Source organism: Tiliqua scincoides, chromosome 13 (genome assembly GCF_035046505.1).
Source record: "Tiliqua scincoides isolate rTilSci1 chromosome 13, rTilSci1.hap2, whole genome shotgun sequence".
Classification (NCBI taxonomy): Eukaryota; Metazoa; Chordata; class Lepidosauria; order Squamata; family Scincidae; genus Tiliqua; species Tiliqua scincoides.
This window is the reverse complement of record NC_089833.1, coordinates 14,378,794-14,404,592: the sequence shown is the minus strand read 5'-3', so window position 1 is coordinate 14,404,592 and position 25,799 is coordinate 14,378,794. Positions and strand designations below refer to the sequence as shown.

Here is a 25,799-nt window from a genome sequence, read left to right as displayed (position 1 = left end):
AACTGCAAATGATCTATATTAGCAGGTGCTTGTTGTGTTTCTCTACAACCATTTGTTATGTAAGCAGAGAGGACTGTGTGTAAAAAAAAAATTGTTGTGTTTCTCTACAACCATTTGTTATGTAAGCAGAGAGGACTGTGTGTAAAAAAAAAATTGTTGTCTGCATCAGATCTCTAAACTTTTCAGTAGGAGGGCCACATTGTTTGTTTTACACATTTTTGAGGGCTTAAAAAATCAATTTTATATAGAGCAGAGGTGAGCCGTGCATGGCCTACTGTCTCTGCCCCTGGCTACTGCAAAACCCAGTTTGTTATGATTTGTTTATCCATGTGCAAAAACACTTTCTTCACTGCAGTTGGTTTTACAGCATTGTTGAACAGTCAACATGCAGAAGCTCCATTTCTTTTATTGGCAAGGGTGAGGTTAACATTGAATAATTATGTTTGATTTGACTGAGGGTTAGCCAAGCTGACACCACTCTGGCCATGTGGAAAGGAGTGTGGTGGACAGAACTTTATGGGTTAACTGTGTGGTTGGGGAAAAAATATTTTAAGTTGCTGAGGGCCAGATAAAATCTTGTGGTGGGCTGGATGTGGCTCCTGGGCTGTAGTTTGGAGACTCCTGGTCTATATGATGCTTGACTTGAAGGTGGAACGAAGGATTTTTTTTTTTTTAACTTGGATGCCATTGCAGGCTGGTTGCCCTTTTATTGCCTTGTCACATTGAAGCCTTGAGTTTTCAAGTATAGCGATCTGGCACAGCGGTGTTGAAAAAAGGATTTTTCTTTTTTTCTTTCAGAAACTGAAGAAGAAAACTTCTTACAAGCTTTCAAAGTCACCAAGTAAGCCTTGTCAAAGCTCAGCCCTGGCAGTGGGGGTGGAACTCGCTTTTCTGAATTGTTTTGGGATGGGTGCCCATTGCAGAAGGAAGCTGCTTCACTCAGACAGGCGCCTGAGGCAGGGGATGCATCTCTGAAAATATTAAAAGGGCAGCCACCTGGCAAGTGTGAGGATGCCCCTATTTGCTCCCTGGCTAAGGCTCCCTGGGTTCAACCTCTATCTATTAGTAGCATCTTTATTGACATCATGCAGAGTTTTCGCTCTTCTCCCAAATCAGTAGCAGGCAAGCAGGCTGCCTGTCCCTCCTGACTTGGCTCAGATAGAATGCCAGGGGCCGGTTTTGTAGTGCTCCCTTCTTTTTCTTTCCTGGCCAGAGTCTCCATACAGTTCTAGCACGTGTCTCCACCCGAGAAAGGCTGGACTGAAGTCCTCCAAGACAGCGGAGAGCAAACACTTCGACAACTCCCTGGTTAAAGGGTCAAGGCAGCTGCGGCGAGGCTCTCACAAACAAGGTTGGTATAGGTGCACAATTGACCCTCCTCCGACAGGCTCCTTCTTGCATTAACTTTATTAACAGTATTATTAACAGTATTTATATACCGCTTTTCAACTAAAAGTTCACAAAGCGGTTTACAGAGAAAAATCAAAGAACTAAATGGCTCCCTGTCCCAAAAGGACTCACAATCTAAAAAGATGCAAATGAATACCAGCAGACAGCCACTAGAACAGACAGTGCTGGGGTGAGGTGGGCCAGTTACTCTCCCCCTGCTAAAAAAAAGGAGCACCCACTTGCAAAAGTGCCTCTTACCCAATTAGCAGGGGTAACTGCTAATTAACTTCCTGACATGAGAATTAACTTCCTAATTAACTTCCTGACATGAGAACAGCTTGGGCACACTTTGGTGTGTTCAGGCTCATGTTTGTAGTCTTAGTGCAGTGGTCCTCAAACTTCTTAGCAGCAGGACCCACTTTTTAAAATGGCACTCTTATCGGGACCCACCTGGGTTTACAAGACTTTTTTTAAAAAGGTCTAGAAGGAAATAATATTTTTGTTTATTTACTTACAAGTAATAATATTTTTTTCTTTATTTACTTACAAGAAACATGATGCATTTCTCGTCATGAAGCAACCGTAATGAACTTTAAGGAAAGCTCTCGTTCCTTTCCCACATCTTCCCAGAAAAATAAAAAAATAAAATCTTCTGATTTTTTTAAATTCTTTATCAACTAAGGGTGCAGTCCTAACCCCTTATGTCACCTCTTCCCACCACTGACATAAGGGCAATGCAGCTCCGAGGTAAGGGACAAACATTCCCTTACTTTGAGGAGGCCTTTGTGAGTGACACCTAACTGCAGGATGCAGCACACGTCCTATTGGCACTGCTATGCCAGTGCTGGAAAGCACTGACATAAGGGGTTAGGATTGTGCCCTATGGCATATTTATCTCCCTAATATGCTTGCAAACTGCAGGAGCTCAGCTGCTTGTAAACCCCAGGAGCTGAACTCTTTGTAGGGTAATTAGCAGCTATCTGACAGCCTTTACCTATTTTTACAATGGAGTAAAACCCATCCCTTTTGCGACCCACCAAAAATCAGGTTGTGACCCACCAGTGGGTCCCGACTCACAGTTTGGGAACCACTTGTCTTAGTGCATTATCTTGCTATAAGCTATGACAGCTGAAGCTGGGGCTTGCACATGTTTGAGTTTAGGTGCCAACTCTGGGTAGCTCTGTTCCGGTTGCCTAGTGCCACATTCCAGCTACATGTGCAGTCACCCCGGTTTGTTTTTCCTCTTACTAGGTGCCTGGGTGGACCAGACAAAATCGGACCTTGTGATTAACCGTGCAGGGTCTGCTCTGCCCAGCAACACTCCAGAATATCTAAAGGAAGCTTTGGGCATGAAGAAGCCAAAACATGCTCGGTCCTCCTCCAGCGGTGAGTTGAGTCAAAGGGATTGTAATATTATAGAAAAGAGGGCAAAATACTGAAGCTGTTGGTTCTCAAATGTAAGAACATAAGAAGGACCCTGCTGGATCAGGCCCAGGGCCTGTCTAGTCCAGCTTCCTGTATCCCACAGTGGCCCACCAGGTGCCTCAGGGAGCACACAAGATAGCACAAGACCTACATCCTGTTGCCACTCCCTTGCACTTGGGATTCAGAAACAGCCTACTTCTACAACCAGGAGATTGCATATACCAGCATGGCTTGTGATCTGTGATGGATTTGTCCTCTATTAACCAGTCCAGTCCCCTTTTAAAAGCCGTCTAAGTCAGATGCCATCACCACATCTTGTGGCAAGGAATTCCACAGATGTTTCTGTGGTAGACCACCATCCCCCCCCTCGAAAAACAGGATCTCTTCAACTGCCCTAATCCCCAGTTCAGACCCTGAGGATACCCTTGCTGGAAGTTTAAAAACAGATCAAAAGGAGATATCGCTCACCCAATAAATACCTAAGTCTTATGTGTTGCTTGCTGTTGGTATGCTATTCTCAACATCTGTCTCCTGTCTGCAAGAAGACAGTGACATTGTGATCTCCGTTCTTGACTTCCCCAATGTTGTGTATTGGTTTGGGGGGTTTTGTAACTGGTTTTAGAAACAACAAGTTTAAAATATGTAAAACTTACTTTTAAAAACCATAAACAATTAGAAACAAGACCAAACAGCTGCAGTTTGCAGAGGGAGTCGGGATAGATAACCACAGATGCTGCCCTGAGCTTCTTGGGGGAATAAGAATGTAGCAAGTAAATAAATAAGACTGGCCTACCTTGCAGCCTTGTCTTGTTACCAAGATAATGCACTTCTTGAAAAATTGAAATCAAAATGAGTCTGTCAGATGTTATCTGTGGGACTTTTCCAAATCTCTTCTAGGCTACATCCCTGGAACACCAGACTACAAAGAAAAGGAAGACATGTATGATGAAATAATTGAGCTGAAGAAGGTGTGGATGGGCTTGCCACACATTCAGTGTCATGGGCAGGACTTCTGGAGGGGAAAGTGGGCTTCTGTGTGCATGCGTCTCTCCCTGGGTATTGAAAAGACCAGCCAGCCTCAGAATAAGGGAGTAAGGGGCATGCAGCCAGGCTGTAGCCCAGCCAGTTGCAGGAGAATGAGAGAGCATGAGAGGCAATGGCAACAGTTCCAACAGCTGAACAAGAGTGGAGAGTGGTGTTTCCTTTGGGGGTGGGTGATGTTACTGCACAGCAGTGCTATGTAGTGTGGAGGTCAACACAACCTTAATGTGACTCTGTGTGTGTGTGTGTGTGTTTAAATGGAAGCCTCCTTGGTAAGCTTCTGAGCCAAAAGGTGGGATTGAAATAGAATAAATAAAAGCTCAATTCCTCTCCATAGTGTTGTGTCCCTGTTTGAGCTGCCCCTTTTTGTTCCTCCCTTTCTGTTTGCTTTCTCCCACTGTAGTTGTTGCTTATTCTGTATGCTGTTATGCTGTCACCCAGTGAGCTTCACTTCTTAGCTGTGTAGAAATCACAGATCTCTGGAACTTCTCTTCTTAGCTGTGTAGAAAGATTTCCAATGTAAGGAGGTGGGAGCTGAGGGGGTGCAGAGATGAGGAAATGGTGAAAGACAACCTGGTGTTCTCCTGCAGCTCCACTGACTCTCCCCCTTAGGTTGCTCAGCTCCCATTTTTGCTCTCCAGAGCCTGAGTTTGAGCTTCTGGTGGAGCTACAAGAAGTGTGTAGGGAACCCTGGACCCCTTTTCCCTGTTCGTTTCAGAAAATACAAGTCCAGAAATGTGAAGCAGATCGGATGAAAACAAAGCTTCGACGGCTGGAAGAAGACAATAACCGGAAGGACAAGCAGATTGACCAGCTACTGGAATCCGTCAGGGTAAGCGTTGTGCTCCTTGGTCAAGGGCAGGGAGGCGGCGCCAGTTTTTGATCAGGAGAGAAAAGAGGACATTTTGGATTATGATACTGTGTATCAGTTTGGTTGAGGGTTGCTGAGTCTTTCTTTTCCCAAAGGCATCATTCACAGGGGCTTTTTTGGGGGGTGGGGGGATGTGGCAGTCACCAGTTGCTGCTGCCACTCAGAAGTTTCCCTGAAAATAGCCAAAATTCCACCCCCGTTTTTGTCACCTACAAATGAGGCTGCAAAAATTGAGGAAAGGTCTTTTGAGCTTGGCTTAATATCTTTATTGATACACAGTAGCATATTTAATAGCTGGATAATTATATAGGGAATCTCCCTCCAAAACCCTTCCATTTTTGGGTGCTCAATAAACAACAAAAACTCCAGCTCTGGAGCCTGTGCCATATAGCACTAGAACAATCAGGAGCTTATTGGAGAGCAAACCCCGTTCAAGTTAATGGGATCTGTGATTAACGTACAGGATTTCAGCGAATGTGCCCTCGAAGCAAAGTGAGGTGAAGTGAACTGCACTGTGAACCCGTGTGTATGTTACTAGTTCATTGTCACCTCTGTCGTGCATTTGAGAGGGGGCCCATTAGGCAAGCCCTATATTTCTAACAATATTGCTATTGTTCTTAACCCCTCCCCCTTCTTTTCTTTTTCCAGAGTTCTGAGTTTGCTTGGGCACGGACAGAGCCGAAGAACGACAATAGCTCTGTAATTGCATCTTCTCTCTATTCATTTATATGATGCTTTTCATCAAGACTTATCAAAATATTTTGCATAGTAAAAACAGGAGAGCAATTAAGACATCTTAGGGCTCATTTCTAACTAACGTTCCAGCACTGACCTAGCCGCAATGCAATCCCAAGGTAAGGTAACAAACATGACCTTACCTTGCAGAGACCTCCTTGACTGCCTCCCCACTGTAGTGCATGCCACATAGGCACAGCTGTGTCAGTGCTGGAAAGTTGGTTAGGATTGTGCCCTTAATTTGAAAGCTTCTATTATGGCTGAACCACATTCGTCCTCGAACAAGAATTGCTCTTTGAGTGTTGCAGGCTGAATTGGGCAGGGAATGGCAGTGGTTCCTAGCTCTCAGAACTGTTGATGGAAGAGGCTGGAGGAAGAGTGGTGTGAAGGTTTCTCTTCCTATTTCTTTTGTCACTGTTGTTGTGACACTAGGCTTGTGGTCCCCCATCCTCACCCAAGTGTAGTAATGACACCAGACAACATAGCCCAAGGTGTTCATGTCCAGAGGGTCACTTATTCCCTAAATAAGGAAGATTGGACTATTTTTCAAAGGCCCGGAGGCAGCCAGTAACTTAAGCTTTGTAAGGGAGAGAATTCCACACCTGGGGTGTCACCACTGAAAAGGCCCAGTTTGCCTCAACCAGAAGCCAATAATGCCTCGTGAAGGCCCATCTGGCTTGGGCTTGTGGGCAGTACAGCTAAGGAAGAAAAACATGAATGGTAACTGTGTACATGTGAAACTGTAGGCAAGTTATGCTTCAGGAGAAGTCCTGTCTTCTTACCTCTTGGCAGGTGATCAGTGGATTGAAGCAGAAAATTCTCAGGCTGGAGCAGCAGTGCAAGGAGAAAGACAACTTTATTAAGTAGGGTGAACTTTTTGTTTAGTCAATGTTTGTACCGAGCCTTTCCATCCTTGCAGGTCCTCAAGGGATCCTACAAAGAAATCTGACTCAAAACACTTAAAAGCAGATTAAAAGACATGTCATAATTATTACAAGTTAAATGCCAGTAGCAGAATTTAAAAAGAAAAGTGGCAAAGCCCAAAATAAGGCTCAGTAAGGGTACTGAACCATTGCCATCCAATCCAAAGCTTGCTGAAGGGCATCTTTATTGCTGATGCTTGAAGATAGAGAAGAGGAACTGAGAGGACATGGGGAGGGGCAAAGAATGCTGCAAAATGGGTGCCACCACCAGTGACAAACTCCTGGCTCCACAACTGAAAGTGCCTTGACTCTTGTGCTCACCTGTTGTACATCCGATAATGAGTGGGTCCAGAAGGGGCTTCAGACATGCCTTGTAGTGCAGGGAAGGGCCACAGAGAGGAGAAGGTACTTCTTGAGACACTCTGGTCCCACATCACGTAAGTCTTGAAAAGGCCAAGGCAGCACTTTGAAATGGGCCTGAAAGCAAATTGACAGTGAGCATAGTGATAGAATGTCAGTGTAACATTAGATGGCAGTACAGTCATCAGGAGAAAAATGTAAATATTCTCATGTGGTCTTCTGACCCACTGTGGTCTGTGAACGCGCTGGAAGTGTCAGCACTGTGGGTGGCCTGGCAGGGCTCTCTGCCCGCTGCTAGGAGAACTTGGTATAAGCCCAGGAGAACAGCGAGATCACAGGCCAGCTGGCAGGGGCAGACACCACCCTGACCAAATTTTTGTGTTAATGTTCTTGGAACAATCAGCATTAGCCATCTTTGATACTGCTGGTGGCATTTTGTCTGTGAATGTGGGGTGGGGAGAGTAGACATTGGCTTCGCCGTGAACAGTTGTCTGCAGTTGATTTCTGCCTCATCCGCTGTGCCAATCTGACTTCTTTTTTCAATTTGCTTTCTCATAAAGCAAGCTCCAGACAGATGTGAAGTCCACTAATGCAGAAGAAATGAGAATTGCCCTGCAGTCCTATTATGAGGAGGTGGGTGTTTAAGACCCTGCTTGTTGTAAAGGGAGAACATAGCTGGAAGATGCTGGGAAACCTCGGAAGGCCTTAGCTTTGCCTCCTGAAGCACAGCTGGACCTGAGGGGTATTGCTGCCAGAGGATCAAGGGGGGAATATATTCACTTTCGGTGCTTATGTGTCTCCTACATTACACTTGCGATGAAGATTCTTTCACAATGTGGTCCTTGCTGGGTCTTTCTAGTAACACAGTCTTCTCCTTTCAGATTCAGCGACTCCAAACCCTTCTGGCAAAGTCAAAGACCGTGCAGCGAAAGTATGTTTATTTCCTGGGGGCTGCATGTGTGTGCATATTGGGGTGTCTAACTTGTATATTTTACAAATTGCTGTGAAGGAAGAGGATGTTAAAAGCTTTTTAAAAATCTCATCATGTAGGTGCTGTTCTTGTTTTTATCTTACTACTTTAAACTTCCCAGCATTCATATCCTTCTTATGTTATTCCTGCAGGAACTTTGTCCTTTGGGTGGAGGTATTTACAGCAGAGGTATTTCACTGGTTACAGTTTTAGATTCCTCTCTGCGTACGCAGAAAGCGGTGCCTGTTAAATCAAGAGAACAGCTTCTTAAAGGCTAGCGTGCCCAGTTTAAAGCCTAAATAAGATGAATCAGTTGAATGCAGGTTGATTTAAAACTGCAGTGTTACAACCCACTTACAGGGAATAAGTATGATGAAATCAATAGGACTTACTTGAAGAACTTAGCAAAGTTAGCAGCCTCCTTGATCCTATAAGCCCTATTGATTTCACTGCACCTCACTTCTAAGGAAGTGCAAAGAAACTTCAGTGGAAGCACCTCAGAGTACAGCTGAACCATCTTAAATTCAACTTCTTCACTTTTGATGGATTATGATCAGGTTGAATGTCGACCACGTACGTCTTCCTATAAACTGGGGCAATGTTTTATAGGAGAATCAGGTTGTAACTCATTTGAAAGCAGTGGCCTAAAATTCTGGCACATGGTGTTGAATTTTGGAAGGCTAATCTCTTCTCTTACCTCCCCCCCCCCCCCCCCACAGAACAGCACACATTTTTTTCTATTCTTAATTGTGAAAAATCTGTCATGGTCTTAGAAACGTGAGCATTTCTCAGTTTTTCTTGTTTAAAGAACCATCCAAATTCCTAGTCCTCATGGTTACAAAATGAGAAAAGTTTGGAAACATGTAGGGAATGTTGATCTACTTGAGGCTCAGAAGCAAGAGGGGGAGTTCATCCTACCTTACCCCCATTTACTTACCCCCATTTCAAACTGTGTTTGCCCCTTAGAGTGGCTCTGCTGGGGCCCTCTTTGTCATGAGTTTGTAGCTATTACTGTCTCTTTAAAACATTTGCAGGCTCACTTTTTGTCCCCGTCAAGGGGCCACCAAAGCAGTTTACAAATTTGATACAAACATTTTAAAAGCTCCATTTAAAATGGCAGAAACAAACCAAATGTTGAATGCAGTCAGGAAAGAAAATACCAGAACCAATGACCAATTGAGACACAGCCTGCTGAAAATGGCATGAGAAAAAGTCAAACTGAACAGGAATGACTCGAAGGCATTAGTAGACTTTTCCACCATGGGCTTTGTACTTCCAAGTGGCTCTGTAATGCACACCCCTCACTGAGCCATGGCTGGGAGAAAACTGCCTTCAAGGCAGGCTCCCTCTGCCATTGTCAGGATGCACAAGGAAGCCCTTGGGAAAGGCCCCCAAGCGAAAGACCGTTGGTCCAAGCACCCTGATATGAAGTTTCAACTAGTAATTTTTAGTCTTGAGTTCAATTATGGGAAAGAAACTCAAGGTTAGAGTATTTTTGAGTTAATCCATAATAAAGTAACTCAGCTCTGAGTTACTCCTTGTTATGCAGATATTGCTCCTTGTCAAAATTATTGGAGTGAGAATGCAATCTAGATAGTTTCAAAAGGGGAATAAGCAACTTGTTTTGTTCCTTTCTGAAACCTCAGTCCTGGGTTTCTATAACATTTGCGGGGGGGGGGCATATAAATGGGGCTGAATTCTTAGCAGGGCTTCCTGTTCTTGGCAAACAGACATTTAATTCTAAAAGTTGCCCAGATACTGTAAATATCAGGTGAGAGATTCAGAGGAGGAAGAATGCACGGAGGCTCTGAAGAAGAAGAAGATAGAAAAAAAAGTCTGTGCAGTCAGAGGAAGGCTGGACGATTGTGGCGCTCAAGGTAGTTTTGAGGAAACTTAGTAAGATTAAATTTATTTTGGTTTCTGAATGTCATTAACATGAGTGAAGTGACAGCAAAACAGCCAAATGCATCTTAGGGTGGGAATGCTGGACTGATCATCTGAAAGGCAGGGGTGTTGTCCTGGAGTGACCACACACAGAATGCAAGTAAAGGCACCTCATCTAACTGTGAAGTCTTCTAAAGTGGTTCACACTTGCATACAAAACTATCCTATTTAAGTCAGTGAGGTTTATTTAATGAGTAAGTGTACTTATTACTGGGTTCTATATCTCAGGTGTAAATAGCATATTAGTCAACAGTGTTGCATTTGTGGACCATCCCTTGTTCTGTCTCGGAATGAGTGGATTAAACCAGACTAGGATGACTGTTCAGCAACATAGACGCATGGCAACCTGGTGCAGGTTCCTGCCCTGAAGCACCCACAATCTAAGATTCAACATGGAGGACAACAGAGGGAAATGTGAGTGGGGAGAATTTGCCTTAGTTTTAGTGATGTGTATTTAGGCTGAAGCAACAGCAGAATCCTGTAGCACATTGAGGACTAACGATCTCAGCATAAACTGAAACAGTCCACTGAGGTGGATTTAAACCTTTGCCTTTCCTGGCCACGTACAACACCGTTGCTTTCTCCTGAGTCTCCACTCAGCAACATGCTTTGCAAAGTGGCTGTACCCTTTTCTTCATGTACTCTGTCAGTACTTCACTCAGCATATTGATCAGATGTCCAGTTTACTCACACTTATATGCTGCGCTTTCATTCTCAGCTGTTTTTTTCCCCTTTGCCGAGACCAGACCCCCTCCTGAGAGCCAAGAGCAGAAGGTGCTCAGTGCAGCCGTACTGCGGTTATCCAGGAGCATCAAAGAGTTGCAAGAGGAGAATCAGAACCTGAAAGCGGATCTGGATCAAACACTGGCCAGCTCCCCGGCCTCCAGTAGAGCAAACCGTAAGTTCTGTGGAAGATGAGAAGTTCTGGTTTTACAATGGGGAAGGAAAAGTGGCTTGCAGAGCTATAGGCCAGCGTTTCTCAAACTGTGGGTCTGGACCCACTTGGTGGGTTGGGAATGGACTTCTGGTGGGTTCCACAGAGCCTCCAATGAAAACATGAATGATGGAAAGATCAGATGCCTAATTGCCTCAAGCCCTGAGGCTATTCAAAAATCAGATAGCTGCTAACTGCCCTGCAAAGTCCTGAGCTCCTGCAATTTCCAAGCTTTTGTAAATATAGGGAGATAAATAAGTCTCGTAAAGCTAGGTGGGCCCCAACAGGGTGTCATTTTAAAAAGTGGGTCCCCATGCTAAAAAGTTTGAGAACTGCTGCTATAGGTCATTTGCTAATCCTAATTCAGTGGCCAGTGTTGAGATTCTGCAGGGGACTGCATGTTAGTGAACAAAAGCTTCAGCCTGAAGGTGGAACATTGGTGTAGTTGAACAGGCTCCTCAGACTGTTCTAATGTTGGCAAAGCGGAGTCCAGAAAGAAAAAACTGGAGCATTTGAGGGACCTCCGTAAAGGCCAGGAATCGGGTAATTGTGGTGCAGCCAGAGGCCATGAAACCTGGCTTCATGAATCAGGTGGCCATCCCAGATGAGAGCTTAAAGAGAGCTTAAAGTGAGCTTCGGCCCCTAATTTCCTCTGGATGGCTTCCCGGGGTGCCTCTGAGTGCCTTAGAGGGAAGGTCTTGGTGATGACATTCTCTACCCAGACTTCTGCCTCTACACTGTTTTCTCAGTCTAATATAGCTTGCACTACCTCGCTGCAAAGATGATGGTGTATAAATAATGTGAGCCCAATTGGCTGTTTAATGTTTGATTGTTTGATTATGTTTAATGTTTGATTAAACATTTCAAAATGATCGGCCATTGCAAGTTTTATAAATCATATTTTAGATTCCTGCAACGTGATGGGCATTGCCATGCAGAGACTTGTGTTTCTCGCTATTTGATTTCCTGTTTGAAAACCTTATTGATTTTCCTCAGATTATGTGGAGAAGAGTAAGCAGAGGCCAGTTTGGCGGATTTCAAAATTGGGGAAGGTAAGTGATGGGAACTGAAACCAGCGGGGTTGGAACATCTAACCAAACTCCTTTTGGCCCCAGTGTGACAAAAAGAATCCAGGAATATACTTGTGTGTAAATGGTATAGGGGTGACATATGTGTTTTAATCTTAGCCAATTAATCAGAGTTTAAATCGATGAAGCCTGCATCCGTTTGATTGCATCTACATGATTTAAAGCAACAGTTTTATAGAAAAAAGCCTGTTCTGTTTTTAGATACCATATGTGTATGTCACAGCATGAGTCATCTTAGAATACCTCTCCAATGTGAAAGCAATGGGGGAATGCCTCTTCTAATACGGTGTCTGTCACCTGCCCTTTTTATAGTTGTCTGATTAACCAAGTGTGCCTTTGTAGTCAATTTTAATCACCTTTATTTATAAACTGGTTAATCTATTAAAGATTGCAGCCTTACATGGTGTTGTTTTGTTTTTGTTTTTTTGCAGGAGGCAAGCTTAGAATCAGGGAAGTATTAGAGGCAGATTGGGCTGCACAGAATTAGCATTTGGATTAGAGACACAAGAACAGGAAGCCTTCATAGTAGGTGGCCACTGATTTTTGGAGGAGAGCCTGGCTTATAAGAAGTTTCTACTGCCTATCAGTTCTTGAACCTCAAGAATGGCTGGGCTAATGGTTGCCACTGGCTTAACGTCCTATGACTGTAATTGATTTTTACAACCAGTGCACCTAGTCTCTCAAAATTGGTTATGAACACTTTCCTTACACTCCTAGATCTGTAGAAGTACACAGAATTGTTTCATAATCCTCTGGGTTTTGTTGCTTATAGGAAAAGACTAAAAATGTCCATTGCTTTTTTTTTTCTTACGATGTATAGAAAATGGATGAGAATGCCGGGCTGCAGCTTTCAGAGACCATTACATCACCACTGCTCGCTTCATCTCCTTTGGCACAATCAGATCATCTAGCTGCTCAGGAGTCCAACCTTGCAGAAGAGCACGAGCATCTCCGTAGAGTGGTAAAGAAGCTGAAAGGCCAAATGGCAGTCCTTCAGAATCAGCTGGCTGTTAAAGAGTTAAGTCTCCGAGTCCACCGATGAAATCTAGCCACTTCCTAGGAAGCTTGCTTTGATCATATATGCAATAAGCAAATGCTGAATTTTGCTGCCATTTTTTTCCTCCTTCCCATAACACTAGTACATGCCTCTCAAACTGCAGGCTGCTTCCTGAGCCCCTGAAAATGTGGTCTCACCACACCACTGTCTAGGTCGCTTGTACTGTATGGGTCGCCCCCATGGACACCTGCAGGCTTCATAGTTCTGTGCAACTTGGTGCAAATGATTTGGTTTTGCACTTCTGCAGGGAAGAAATCTGGAAGCTGACCCAGAACATGAAAGAACTGGAGGAACAACAAAAAACCAGTGGCAGACAGGCCAGATTGGAGGCCACTGAACCTTCAGATCAGGTACAAGTCACAGTTTAATAAATGTGCCTGGTGTAGCGTGTCTTATAGTATTGACTCATCTGATGGAACCCCTGTGTGGGTTGCCCGATGGTGTGCATATTGTCTGGCTGGGGATTTAATAGTTTCTTGGACTGCTTCCTCTGAAGGTCCCCCGCCAGCCAAGTATTGAATTTTACTTGTCTGTGGTGTGTGTGCGTGTGAGAGAGAGAGAGCCTTCAATACTCTCCAAGTCGGTGGTTGGAGGAGAATGATGTATGGGCTCGTAACCATTAAGGCTGAATTGGTGGGAATTTATTGCTTAGGGGAATCAATAGAGGCAGAGCATATCAGCGCCAGTAACCCAGCTAGGAGATCTCTGTCCTCGCTTGCTCTCATATGGATTTCTTAAAGGCAGAAAATTCCTCAGTATTGAAAGAGTGGGCTCTCCTCACCTTGAACCTCATGCTGGGCTACTGTTCAGAATTTGCATTCATTCTCTCTTCCTCCCTCCCTCCCTCCACTCTTCCCCCCCCCCCCCAAGCTCACTCACTCTCTGAAGCTGATATATTTCTGTGTACCTGGGAAGTCTCCCTAGTTTGCAGAAACTAGGGTAGTTCTGATTGGGGTAGCCTTGTTTTGCTTTATGATTTATGATTGGGGTAGCCCTGTTTTGCTTCTAAACTGATCGGCAGGCGATCATCCAGATTTGGTATTGGAAAGAAACTTTTTTTGGGGGTAGTGCTGGCACAAGAGGGCTGTCGCCAGTGCTGGAATGCTCCCCAGGCCACCTCTGTGCTTGGAAGTGTCGGTCCCCCATCCTCTTGCTGGTTGCCTGCCCATTTTTATTTGTGTGTGTGTCTTAAGGGCCAGCAGGAATTGCACATCGGTGCCCAACAATTCCATCCCACTTGCACATTCACATCAAGGGGTTCAGATTTGGGGCCTTCACTGCCTCACCCTCCTGAGCATCAGAGAAAGGAACAAGCAGCTCAAATAATCCAAAGGAGATGGAAAGCCTATAAAACCAAGGTAAAGCTCTTTCCAGCCACATTTGGGGGAGGGGAGCATTTAATCAGCTGGCAGTGAGAAGGAAGGGGGCCTTCTCTGTGGTGGCACCTCATGTGTGGCAGTCCCACACAAGTCCCATGTGTAGGAAGTGTGGGAGAACTCTCTTCCCACATTCTGATCCACCTTTTAGGGTCTGGGTTTGGAACTAAGAAAGAAATTAAGGTTGCCTAATCCTGTTAAGGATGTTGTTTTTCAGTCTGTCGGTTACATATTCACCACTGTAACTGTAAATTTAGAGAATTTTTTTTCTTGTATTCTTGTCGTTTTATGTTTTTAAAATTGGCTGCAAGCTGCCTTGGAGGGGAAAGGCAGGATAAAACACTTTCCATAAATAACGTGGAGGTGTGGAGGTGTGAAGGGGGCTGGCGTCAAAGAACTGTTCAGGATAGCATCCTTTGATATCTAGAAATTCTACACAGACCCTTGCTAGCTTTTGCGATTTCACCAGGAAAAATATGCCTGTACACATACATGAATGCACCAGGGGTAGAAGTCAGATGGCCAGGAAATGAAAGGAAAATGAGTGAGCTTAGCTCAACAGGGAGGCAAAAGACTTGTTTTTAATCCAAGACTTCTCTGTTTCAGATAGAAGAGGATGCACTGAACAAGGCAAGTATGAACTTCAGAGCATAAGTGAATCCGCAGATATGGGATTTGCGAATATGGGGGGCCCCCTGTATTAGTCTTTAGACCAATACTAGTTCCTTCAAAGCAAACAAAATGCTTTTACAGTGTAACCCCATGAATGTCTACTCAGAAATAAGACCCATTAAATTCAATGAGGCTTACTCCCAGGAAAGTATGTACCGGAGTGTAGCCTTGGAGTCCCCCAAAAGACTGCTTCTTGCCAACAAGCACCAATACCCCATAAAATGGCACATTTAGTTGTTGTTCTCTTGACAGAAGACACTAGCATTTCTGCTACAATAACAATCTTGGAAAATTGCAGATCTATTCTTCTTAAATGCTCCGTAAAGATAGTTGTTCCTTCTCTAATATGAGGTCATGTTTAACATTGGGGCTGTTCTTCATATTTTCTGTAACCAAAGCTGAATTGTCAGGGCAAAGCCCTTTTTCCAATATTGTGCAACAAACAACTCTTGATACTGTCATGAAGTTAACAATAAACCCAGCCTCATATGTCCTTAGGTTATCTTTCCAATAGCCTTGAGTCAAGGGAGCAGCTTATTTGTTGGAGGACATACTAGATAAGATCTGAGCTTTCCTCCCCCTAGTTCCTAATTCCTGCTGTACTTGGACCTTGTGAGGCTACCCACATTCTTCAAGTAGAAGGTCAAATTAAGGGAATATTGCTGTTCAGTTCTAATTTTGCATACTTTGGGCAGAGATTTATTGATTGTGGACAGATATGAAGAAGTACAACCCCTGGGAGACAAAGGCCTGGTGAAGATGGCCGTTAGATTGCAAACAAACTAGAAAAGAATGACAAAGGAAGCATCCTTCCTCATTTCCTCCTCCTTTGCATGTCCAGCTAAATAGAAAATACTGTGTCTTAAACAGATTTCCTGTGATGCTTGAATTGGGAAACTGTTGTTTAAGCACTTCCTACGAACCAGGGTGTTAGTCAAGGTCTAGAAAGCAATGAGTAGAGATCAGAGTAGTCAGAGGCAGCTATTTAGTTATAGCTGCTGATGCTCAAATCTAGTTCGGATGGCAGTCTGTGCAGAGGGAAGCAATGGAGTTCACACGGCTACTTATGTTGACAAGCTGCTTAGATTGAAAACCCAAACCTGAAGCCACTATGTCATCAACCAGCCAGGCTCCTATTGGTTCTTCAGTTCACCTGGTGTGCTTGGGCAGAGAGGTTCTAGTATCCTGTCTGCCTGTTGTCTGGGTGGCACTGTGGCCCAGCAAAGGTCAGGCCAATAAGTTCCTGTGTCTGAAAGCTGTCCCGGTGATGCAGAGGGCAAGATGGTTGAACCCTGCTGCCAGATTCCCTGTATTGAGCTCCCTGGTACTTTGTATTTGGGGGCAGGGGGAACCTCTTAAGCCATATTTTGTATTTGGCATCCTGCTCCTTTGCCATCCTGTATATACACACTGATAACACAAAACTTGTTAGCAAGTTGTAGGATACCCTGATCAGCTCTGGGTTGGTCACCTCAAAGCATCTTGGAACAGCCCCAGTGACTGTGGTCTGAAAGGAGGCAACTGTGCTTCACTGCTGAGGGAAGAGGAATGTTTAGTATTGAGGAGAAAAATGTCTGAGTTCTTTAAGGATGCATTCAGTGCCAGCAGCTCGCTTATTCTGATTACACTCCTAGAGCCCTGATTCATCTCCTGGGCCCAGCTCTTCACGAATGCCTGCTGACTGCAAAGCAGAAGAGGAGGCTGTGAGGCTCATCCAGTCTGTCTTCAGGGCTCACATAACACGCACACAACTTGCAGGAAGGTAAATCCAGAGGAACTGCTCTAATCTGAGATGCTGATTTTGCTGTTTCATGATGCAGCAATGTCTAAAGCACTATAAAGTTGTGCTGAGGCATTGATATGTTGGGGGGGAGGCCTTTAAGAACCTATTTCTGTAATCAAGAAGTCCATTGTAATCTTGTACCCCTTTTATAAAATAATGTTGTAGACACACAAAGCGAGTTATTTTTAATCATTTTTAGTAATTGTTCTACTTTATATTGTTATATATTTGTCTGCTGTATTTTGTAACTTCTTTTTACATGCTGTTAGCCATCCTAGAAAAACTGTATTTTTGAACAGAAGGATGTATACTTAATTAAAATAACCAAGGAATCCCAGGCTGTTTCAACAACACACACACAACCCTTTCTGCCTATACAGAGATTGCTGTTTGTACATGGAACTGAAGAGAAGGTGGCTTAGTTGTAAAACACTGATTCCAGGTTCAGTCACTTGCACCCTTGCCCAGCATCAAACAGCCTGTCTCCCTAGCACATGATTCAGCGGACCGTGTCTCTCTAAACCCAGGCCCGTGGGCCAGATCCAGGGTTTGGGAGAACCCTTCCTCCCCACCCCTTGAGCAGAGCTTACTGTTCCGCTGCGCCACAGCTCTTCTGGGGACCAGATCTGGACAATATGATGCTCTGGACAGTCGGGTCTGTGGCTCAGCGCCCCAGTAGGCATTGCAGTTGGGTGTCATGCACTTGGCAGACGTGACCGCCAAGTGCACTGCGTCATCCAGATCTGGTGCCCAGGAGAACCACAGTGCGGCAGAACGGCAAGTGCTGTTCGTGCCAGGGAAGGCCTTTCTGGTGTGCAGCGGTCTTCAGTTTGGAGACCACTGCAGTAGACAGAGAATTGGGTGTGTATATTTGGGGAGCATAATAAGCTGCATGCTGGACCATGTATCCATAAACTCCCACTGGGTAGTAGTTCACCATGGCTTCAGGAAGGGAGTCTTATAATCCTGCTGCATCTGTGATCTATTGCCACACATGAGCGTTTTTCAGAGAGGTCTGCCTGCTGTATGAGCACAGCATATCTTCGAAGCACAGCATTTTAATGGCACCCAAACCCCATTAAATACACCTTGGTCTGCCTCCTTTAGGTCTCGAGCAAGGAGACAGCCACCCTGAATCTCAAGCTATCTCTTGCATTTAAGTGCCATTTACAGACGTACCGGCAAAAACACACACAAGCGTGGATGATTTCCATGCTATAGTGTCTCAGGAATTCCATCTGTTTCTGGCAAGCCAAGTGGCTCCTCCTTAGCAGCTCCAGGGTGACACGGATTTCTTGTGGTGGCTGAATTTCTCCACTGTAGATAATCTCTTCCTCGCCCCTTTATGTACACCACCCCATCCGTACCATGGCTTTAAATCCCATTAGGAGCCTTCTACATAGAGATTAAACAAAATGATGGATGGGATGGGAGCATCTGCTTGTAACCCCCTTCTGATTTAGAGGCTCAGACCTGTGAGTATTCTTATTATAGATCTCATTCTTTACGGCTGTATCACTCTGACTCCAGCTTCTGTTGGGAGGCTGTTTTATGACTCTTGCCAATTTTCCTGCTGTTTTGCAGGCCTCTGATCTCCAGCCCTGGGGGCGAGAAAGCAAGCCCAGTAGCTTCCAGTGGAGAGAAGAAACCGGTCTGGTCAATCTTCAGACGTGCACCTTTAGTCTTCACTTCATCGGTTCCTGGTAATCTCAGTTATCTCCACAATCTGGGCTCAGCGGTTATCCTTGCACAATGGAGCAGTGGATTCCTTTGATATCATGATATCATTCACATGGTCTAAAGGCTGCTCTATGCAGTAGCAGGGTTTGTCAAGCCTTCCTGGTGCCAGAGGCAGGGTAGTGAATGCTGCCGCCTTTACCTGACAGCATGCGTGTTCCTGCTGCTGCTCCTATTCCCACTCCTGGATTAGAAAAGAGGGGAACAGATTGGAAGAGAAATTGTGGAGGAGAGGAGCGATGGGCTAGAGCACCTCTGACACTCTAGCCCACCGCTCTCCTCTCCTGCACGTCCAGATCTGACTGGCCTCTGTGAAACAGGATACTGAATGAGAGGGACAGATCCAGCAGGGCTCCTCTTAGGCTCCTAACAAAAAATATACATTGCTTGCTCTATCTCAGCTGCAAGCCAAAGGGCACTTTGTTGTCCAGAGCAGGATAAAAAAGGAGGTTGCTCTCTTCAGACCAGTGCAGCTTTAGGTAGGACACTGCAATAACTACCGTTTTCCATACAGTTTCAGCACAGGCATCAGTGAGTCAGATACATTTTTCACCCGCCTCGAATCAGAGCTTCAGTTTCTGGAGCTCCAAGCAGGCCTGGAGCAAATCAGCCCTCAGCCTTTCAGCAGAGCAACTGCTTCATTGATTCTCAATTGTTATAAATTTTTCTATGTCGACAGCCACTCCATCACATTGATTTTTTTTTTTTTTAACACAGGATGCTGAGTAGATATCATTTACTGTTTACTTCACAGGGCTGTTTTGAAGGTTAATAACTATCATTATTTAGCTGCTTAACTGTTCCAGAAGAAAACTGCAGCCTGAGATGCAATTCAAACATTAAAAAAAAAAGGGGGGGTGACCTATGAGAGGGAATAATTGATGGATTTTTCCATCATGTTTTTGTGGTTTATTACCTGAACTGGAGTTGAACTATTAACATAAAAATGGAGAGCATTAATAGTCACTGATGGATGCTGTCCACATCTACTTAGAGTAAGCTTTGTATCTTGTCCTGTGCCCCAGAGAAGCTCTGGCTGCATTGGGGAGGATCAGGCATGAATTCTGAGCTCAAGCCTCCCTCCCTCCTTGTTTGTGAGGTTTAATGCATAGCTTCCTGGTTTGATCACAGTTTACTGACAAACTGGGATCAGCCCCTGCTTTGCTAGCAAATGCTGGGCTGATCAATCCGGGGAGTAATTCATTAAGCTGCGTGTGAGAGAACGAGGCAACAGATCAAGGCTCATTCCCAGTCCTGCAAACTATGGCTTGGAAACAATTGGAATGCCTGTGTGTGTGTGTGTGTGTGTGTGTGTGTGTGTGTGTGTGTGTAAGCAAAGTAAGACTCTCTAAATGTGTGCAATTACAACTAATCCTTAACATTTTGGGGACGCCAGTCACTTACAGGTAAATCTCAAAAACTTCTTTCCATCATCTACTGGCAAAGGAGGCCATTTTCTGTGGCAGGCTGCTGTAATGCTAGAAGAATAGAGCATTCTTATGAATATAATGCAAGCAAAGTACTATAAGAAACCCACTGAGTTCCTTTTTCATAACTGTTGGGCAGAAGCCTGTACATGCAAATCACCTAACCCAATTAATGGTATTTTTTTAACACGGTGAAGTCACCACGTGTGTAAGTGTGTATTGTAATACTAGTAATTAGCTTGAGAAGACACAATAAGTGGCCTGGATTAAATGGGAATGTAATTTAGCAGGCAGCTTAACATTAGGGAACTGTATTCAGAGGTTAGGTGAATTTATGGTAGTTAGAAGGAACTTCAGATAAATTGAGGTTCAGGCTACGGAGGCTCAGGTGAGGGTTGAAATTGGTATTTAATTGTTTAGAGCTAAACATAATAGAAATATATATTGGGAGGAGAGTGCTGGTGGTTGTGCTGGTCTTCATCAAAACACAGACAATTTCTTGTTGCTCAGATGTTTTTAAAATCAGAACTGCAGAGCCAGGGAAGGGGCAAATCTTGCAAAAGCCTGACGTGCGACAGCAAAACGCTCAAGTTAATAATAGGCCGCGTTTAGTTCCAGAGACAGGACGTGACCTTTTTAGACTCAAGCAATTTGTTTTGGGAGCTGGACCTCTTAATTATTTTGTCTTCCCCCAGGGATCTTCCTTTGTCTGCCTTTTATCCTTAGCACAATTAGTTCATAAATCATCGTGTTCAAAATCTCCCCCTCCCCAACTTGGTTTACCTTCTGTAGCCCATAAGGAACACACATACACGTGTGCCTTCTGAGTTTTATCACAAAAGAACAAAACATTTGGCTGTTGTTCTTTAATGCTGCCTCAAAATAGTGCCTGGCTTAAAAAGGGCCCATTTACATTGGAGTGTAAGAGAAATACTGCTGCATCAGCCCCCCCCCCCCCAGGTATGACAATAATAGCCCTTCCTTGGTGTCCTCGCCCAGCAACTGGTACTCGGTGGTAGACTGCATCTCAGTATGGAGGTTCCAATATGACCCAGCCAGGGATCTACCTCTCCTTTTCCACCTCTGTGAATTTGCCTAATCCCCTCTTAAAGCCATCTGAGCCAGTAGCCATCATCACATCTTGTGGCAGTGAATTTCCGGGGCTACCAGAGAACCAGCCTGTAGTCTGAAAGGCGTGCCCCATGCAGGAGTGCTCCTGCTCTCAGATTGCAGGTAGCTGCATGCCAGCTAGAGAGCACACCTCACCATCCAATGTGCCTTTGAAGAATCCTAGGGCGCATCCCTTGGAGGAGGAGGTGTTGCTGCTGCTTGGATCAGCAAAGCATCTTCCGCCAACTTCGCTGGCCGTGGGCTTTTCAGAAAGTAGCATCTTCTGTCCCTGTGCCCACACTATCTGACCCATGAACACACACAGGCTTCTGTGTGCCTCTCACACTTTGCTCGAGCAGATTTTCCCCCTTTAATTGCTAGGAATGCTGATAAATGTTACTTTGCACGGTGAGCCACATTTCACTGCCTAACTGTGCATACAACATGGTGTGTTATGAAATCTTCTCTGTCTAGCATGGCTAGTGGTGGTTAGTTTACTGCTTGCCTTTTTTACGCTGGGAAAAGCCAAGTCTGCATAAAGCAAAAAAGGGGAAATTATCTGTTTATTCATGTTTATATCCTACCTTGCATCTCCATGGATCCTAAGGCAGCTCTTCCTGTCTTCTACTGAACCTATTGCCCTTGTTCTTCTTTCAGCCACATCCTCCCAGAATCAGCGGCAGCCTTCTCCCTCACCTCCTGCGGACGAGACTTATTCGGACGACTCTGATGATATCATCACAGTGTCTTCTTCATCCTCAGTCAAGGAAAAATCGCCCTTTGACTTCAGCAGCTATTTGTCACATTCGCTGTTGCGCTCCTAAGGGGAGAAAGAAAGATACTGTGGGAGGATAGGCAGGTGTAGGTAGTGCCTTCCTGCACCACATCAGACACCTAGGGAGCTTGTGGTCTCCATGTTCCTCACTATGTGTTCCTGTGCCTGAAACAATAAGTTCTGCAGAATGCACCTCTTGGTAGAAGGAAAAATGCAATAAGCTCCTGAGGATCACGTGGCCTTTGAACCAGAAATGATTGGACCCAATTGCTTCAAAGACTCGGAAGTGAAAGGATGCTTTCATCAAGATGATTTGCTGAAATCATTAAAAAATAATGAATGTAGAGACCCCTGTCTGGCTGTTTTGTTGAGGAATTATCAAATCCAATAGAACACAGCCTTTAATTCCTTTATCTTCTGGCCCCCTCATCAGACACTCTCTTTCTTGCTGGAGCTGTTCCTTTATTGCCAAGCCTTTGGTATGTTAACTACCTGCACTTAACTATAGAGTATTTTTTACCTTTCTAAAAATCATTTTGTTGTGCTCGTATCATTCTGACCAAGGTTTGTGCAGACCCTGAAGCTTGCTCTACATGTGCATTTCCACCAGTAACTTTGATAATCTTTTCCACCTCTACCCCTCAAGGTAAAGTTGGAAATCCAACTTACAGTTTTGACATGGAGGATGCAACACCCCTCCCAGCTGTCATTTTTTTTGACTTGACGGATCATCCAGATTGATTTATTAAGGAAGCGTAGCAATCTCTCATCTTCATTCCTGACCTTAAGACGTAAGATGGAGGGGCTACTTTTCACCATTGATCACTGTATTGATTGGAGATGCACCACTTTACAATGGAACAACATTTACAAAGGACAAAAGTGATGCTTACAGTAATTATCCTGTCCTACTGACCAGTAGGTGGATCCCTGAAACTCCGAGAGCAATTCCTCTTTTGAACGGAAAAGGATGCAGTGACAAATCAAGGCCAGCATGTGACCCTTTCCACCAGTGACAAAGTATGAATCACTGCAAGATCCGGGAACTATCTCACCAGTGCAAACTAAAAGTGATGTCATCTACATAGGTTACTTATGTTTGCTACATATCTCTGAGGCATGAATGTTGGAAAAGCAGCCTGAAGGAGGCCATCACTTGCCTGTTTTACTAGCCCTCCTTCACTTCCTCATCCAGAAGTTCTCCATTCCCCCTTGAGGAAAATGGCAGGGAGCGGCCATTGCATCTGGCTGCTCTCCACTTGCTAATTCCATGTTGCTCTGCTTTAACATCTGTCTTTACACCCTCATAACAAGCTTTCTCACAATTGTACTGGTGGTGGTGCACTTTAATCTTGTTTCAGAAGCAGATAAGAGCCTTGTTCAGCATGGCTCTATCTACCCACCTCAGCACCTGAAGGAGGTTATCATTCAGAATAACAACTATTTCTACCATTTTGTCAAGTTACATGTTCTTCAAAATTGCTTGATAGCCTCCTACCTGTATTGCACAACTTCATCCTGCAAGGGGGGATTGCTTTCTCACATATACTCCTTGCATGTAGAAGATTAGCACAATAAGGGGAAAAGTGGTTGCTTAGCTCTCGCTCCTCGATGTGCTAGTTTTGTATGTGAATGAATTTTTTGTTGCTTTTACTTTGAGATGGAGAAGCATTTAAAAAACTTTCCTCTTCCCTTCTCTCAGTGCTATCTTTAGTTATGTAGCCCCAGAAGAATTGTATCAGCTGACTTTGTTGAACATGCAGGCCAGGGTTAAATGAATGTCCTTCCTTAAACATTCTGTCAAGAAGCAGATTCGGAACCAGGCCCATTTCCTTTCTTGAATAAGTATGAAGCAGCAATACATCAATGCACAAAACATGCATGAAGCCTTGCCAATTCTTTTCCTTACTGAGGGCAAGACTCTTACCATACCTTGATTCAAGTTGAGAAGATGTTGCAGGCTACTAGTCAACTGACCCTTATGTAGCTCATACCTCAGAATGAATCTGAATTCCTCTTTCTTTGGGAGTCTGGATAGCAAAGTATATATGATCTGGGATGTAAATAATGGGGCATCTTCTGAGTATGAACCCATTTTTTTCTAGGGCTAAGAGGACACCTTTGGGACACGCCTACTGTCTACCAGCTATATATGCATTTCAACATTTCTCCAAAAATGTGGGTTAAAAAAAAGTATGATGTACTATATTGCCTATATATTGTGCACGTAGTTTAATGCTATTGGCCCAATAATGAAATTCTCTTCAGGGTTGCTGTAGGAAATGCAACTTTTATACAAGCACGATTAAGGTTTGTAAAAGCTTAAAATGATACTTTTTTAAAAAACAAGAATAAATGAAATATGATGTACTGAAAACAAAATTGTTTACTGTTGGTAATATACACCGGGGGGGGGGGGATGTTAACATACAGCATAATTCATATGTACTCCCTACTCTAGTATGAGATGTTGCTCTGAATCAGACACGCTCAGTTTTTGTTTGCTTTTGTTTTAAGATGCGTAAGCATCTACCTAGCCATCTACCTTGTCGAAGGGCCCCATGAATTGGGTCTTCAAATGACATGGAGACCACTCCCAACCCCACACAAGCCCAGTTCAACCCCAGCCATGGGCAATTGTCACACAAAGGGCTAACATGCCAAGCCAGGCCAATGCAAGCCTTTAAAGGTGCAACACCAACTTTCTGTATATGCATGGGATTGGTAAGGTATTCCAAAGAAACCTCCTAGGGTGGACAGATGGAATCATGACTTAGATTAATTAATGACACCAGACTGTGGTCAAATATACAGGTTTCTAGTCCCTTTCCCTCCTTTTTCTCCTCCTCCTAAGATAAAAGAGATGTCTTTTCAAGAGGTTTTCAAAGTGTGATAGCACTTATTGTCATTAATTGCAATACTTCCAGTAAGGAAGAAAGAGTAGCCTTTTTCTCTAATGATGACAATGGCTATGTGAATCTTCCGTAAGCATAAAGGTCTGTTTCTCTGACAAACATCTACCAGTGCTTTTGCTTCAGTGTTTTTCCCTTAACATTTATTTAGAAAAACAAGAACGGCTCCCCCACTTATGTTGAATGCTTGTTAAGTCTGGGACAAAGGTCTACTCTTTGTCGGACACTCACTGTCATTTATGCTAATACTTGCAGCTAGGAAGAGTGGCAGTTGTACTGAACGGAGGACTTTTGCTTAATCCCGTCAGTGAAAATGCTGTTTCCAGAGGTCACTGTTGGGAGCTGTCCAGAGCAAAGGCAATTGGTAGAGATTTATACCACGGAGTAAATTAATTCTGGCTGCTGTTCCAGTCACGTGATAATTGCTAGGGGCAGAAGGTGGCTGTGGAATGTTCTTTGAATGGTGCAGTATACAGTCAAGTGCTGTCAGTCACTTAGGAGGAAAAAAAAGATTGGTATTCAATAGCTGTTTACTGCTAATGAGCAAAGGCTTTGAAAGCTGTCATTAAGACTTAGAGACATCCTTGCAGATGAGAGTGAAACCTCAGAACTTTGATAGATGGCATCCGCGAAAGGGCCAAGACAGAAGCAACACATATCCCAGACTCCTGTCCCTAAGGAGCTATGAGAGTGAGGAATTTGATGGTGCTGGATCTTCTTTCTCACAACAGTGCATAGTAATAGAGAGCCATTAATGAGGCATTATGAAGATGCAAGAGAGAGTCACGTTTTTGTAAGGATGGGGAATTGCTTTCAATCTGGTCTTTGTTAATTGAATCCACAAGAGAGTTTGCTTTGCATGTTGGGTGGATTGGCCATCCAATAGTCTTGGCTCGTTACAGAGGAATAGAAGCTGATTTCATTTCAGGTGGCAGTGAAGTGTTGCACTGGGTCTTACAAAGGACTGAATTTGAGTCCTGCTGGTGCTGGGAACTGGCTGTTTGTGCGTTTTGCAAGCACAGCACGAGCATGACTAAGAAAATGGAGCTCAAGATGGGACTAAGTCTGGTGGATGTGATTTTGATTGAACAATGTAAATAGGCTGCAGCCACCCTACGACCACAACCTGTCTCATTTAGTGTCAGTGAGGCTTTTGTAGGTGTGGAAGGCCAAAGTCTCTTTCATTCCAGTTTACGCAACTGAAGGTTAGTAACTGTTAACATTTGCTGGATTTGGGTGCCAAAGACAGTGTTGAAGGGACACCTGGGGT

General features: G+C 44.2%; 1 protein-coding gene across 1 annotated transcript in view; it reads left to right on the top strand.

Annotated features, from left to right (window-relative positions):
• Nucleotides 1-23,983, top strand: part of IQCE (IQ motif containing E) — a 28,197-nt gene extending 4,214 nt beyond the window's left edge. Inside the window, exons 3-20 of the mRNA XM_066609410.1 lie at nucleotides 799-841; nucleotides 1,214-1,351; nucleotides 2,641-2,775; nucleotides 3,712-3,782; nucleotides 4,574-4,687; nucleotides 5,375-5,425; nucleotides 6,254-6,324; nucleotides 7,305-7,377; nucleotides 7,626-7,675; nucleotides 10,405-10,556; nucleotides 11,589-11,644; nucleotides 12,501-12,697; nucleotides 12,985-13,087; nucleotides 13,931-14,095; nucleotides 14,720-14,743; nucleotides 16,420-16,547; nucleotides 18,153-18,271; nucleotides 21,500-23,983. Coding sequence (XP_066465507.1) covers nucleotides 799-841; nucleotides 1,214-1,351; nucleotides 2,641-2,775; nucleotides 3,712-3,782; nucleotides 4,574-4,687; nucleotides 5,375-5,425; nucleotides 6,254-6,324; nucleotides 7,305-7,377; nucleotides 7,626-7,675; nucleotides 10,405-10,556; nucleotides 11,589-11,644; nucleotides 12,501-12,697; nucleotides 12,985-13,087; nucleotides 13,931-14,095; nucleotides 14,720-14,743; nucleotides 16,420-16,547; nucleotides 18,153-18,271; nucleotides 21,500-21,666 — 1,857 coding nt within the window. The 3' untranslated portion in view covers nucleotides 21,667-23,983. The remainder of the gene's footprint in view (nucleotides 1-798; nucleotides 842-1,213; nucleotides 1,352-2,640; nucleotides 2,776-3,711; nucleotides 3,783-4,573; nucleotides 4,688-5,374; nucleotides 5,426-6,253; nucleotides 6,325-7,304; nucleotides 7,378-7,625; nucleotides 7,676-10,404; nucleotides 10,557-11,588; nucleotides 11,645-12,500; nucleotides 12,698-12,984; nucleotides 13,088-13,930; nucleotides 14,096-14,719; nucleotides 14,744-16,419; nucleotides 16,548-18,152; nucleotides 18,272-21,499) is intronic.
• Nucleotides 23,984-25,799: the final 1,816 nt, after the last annotated feature.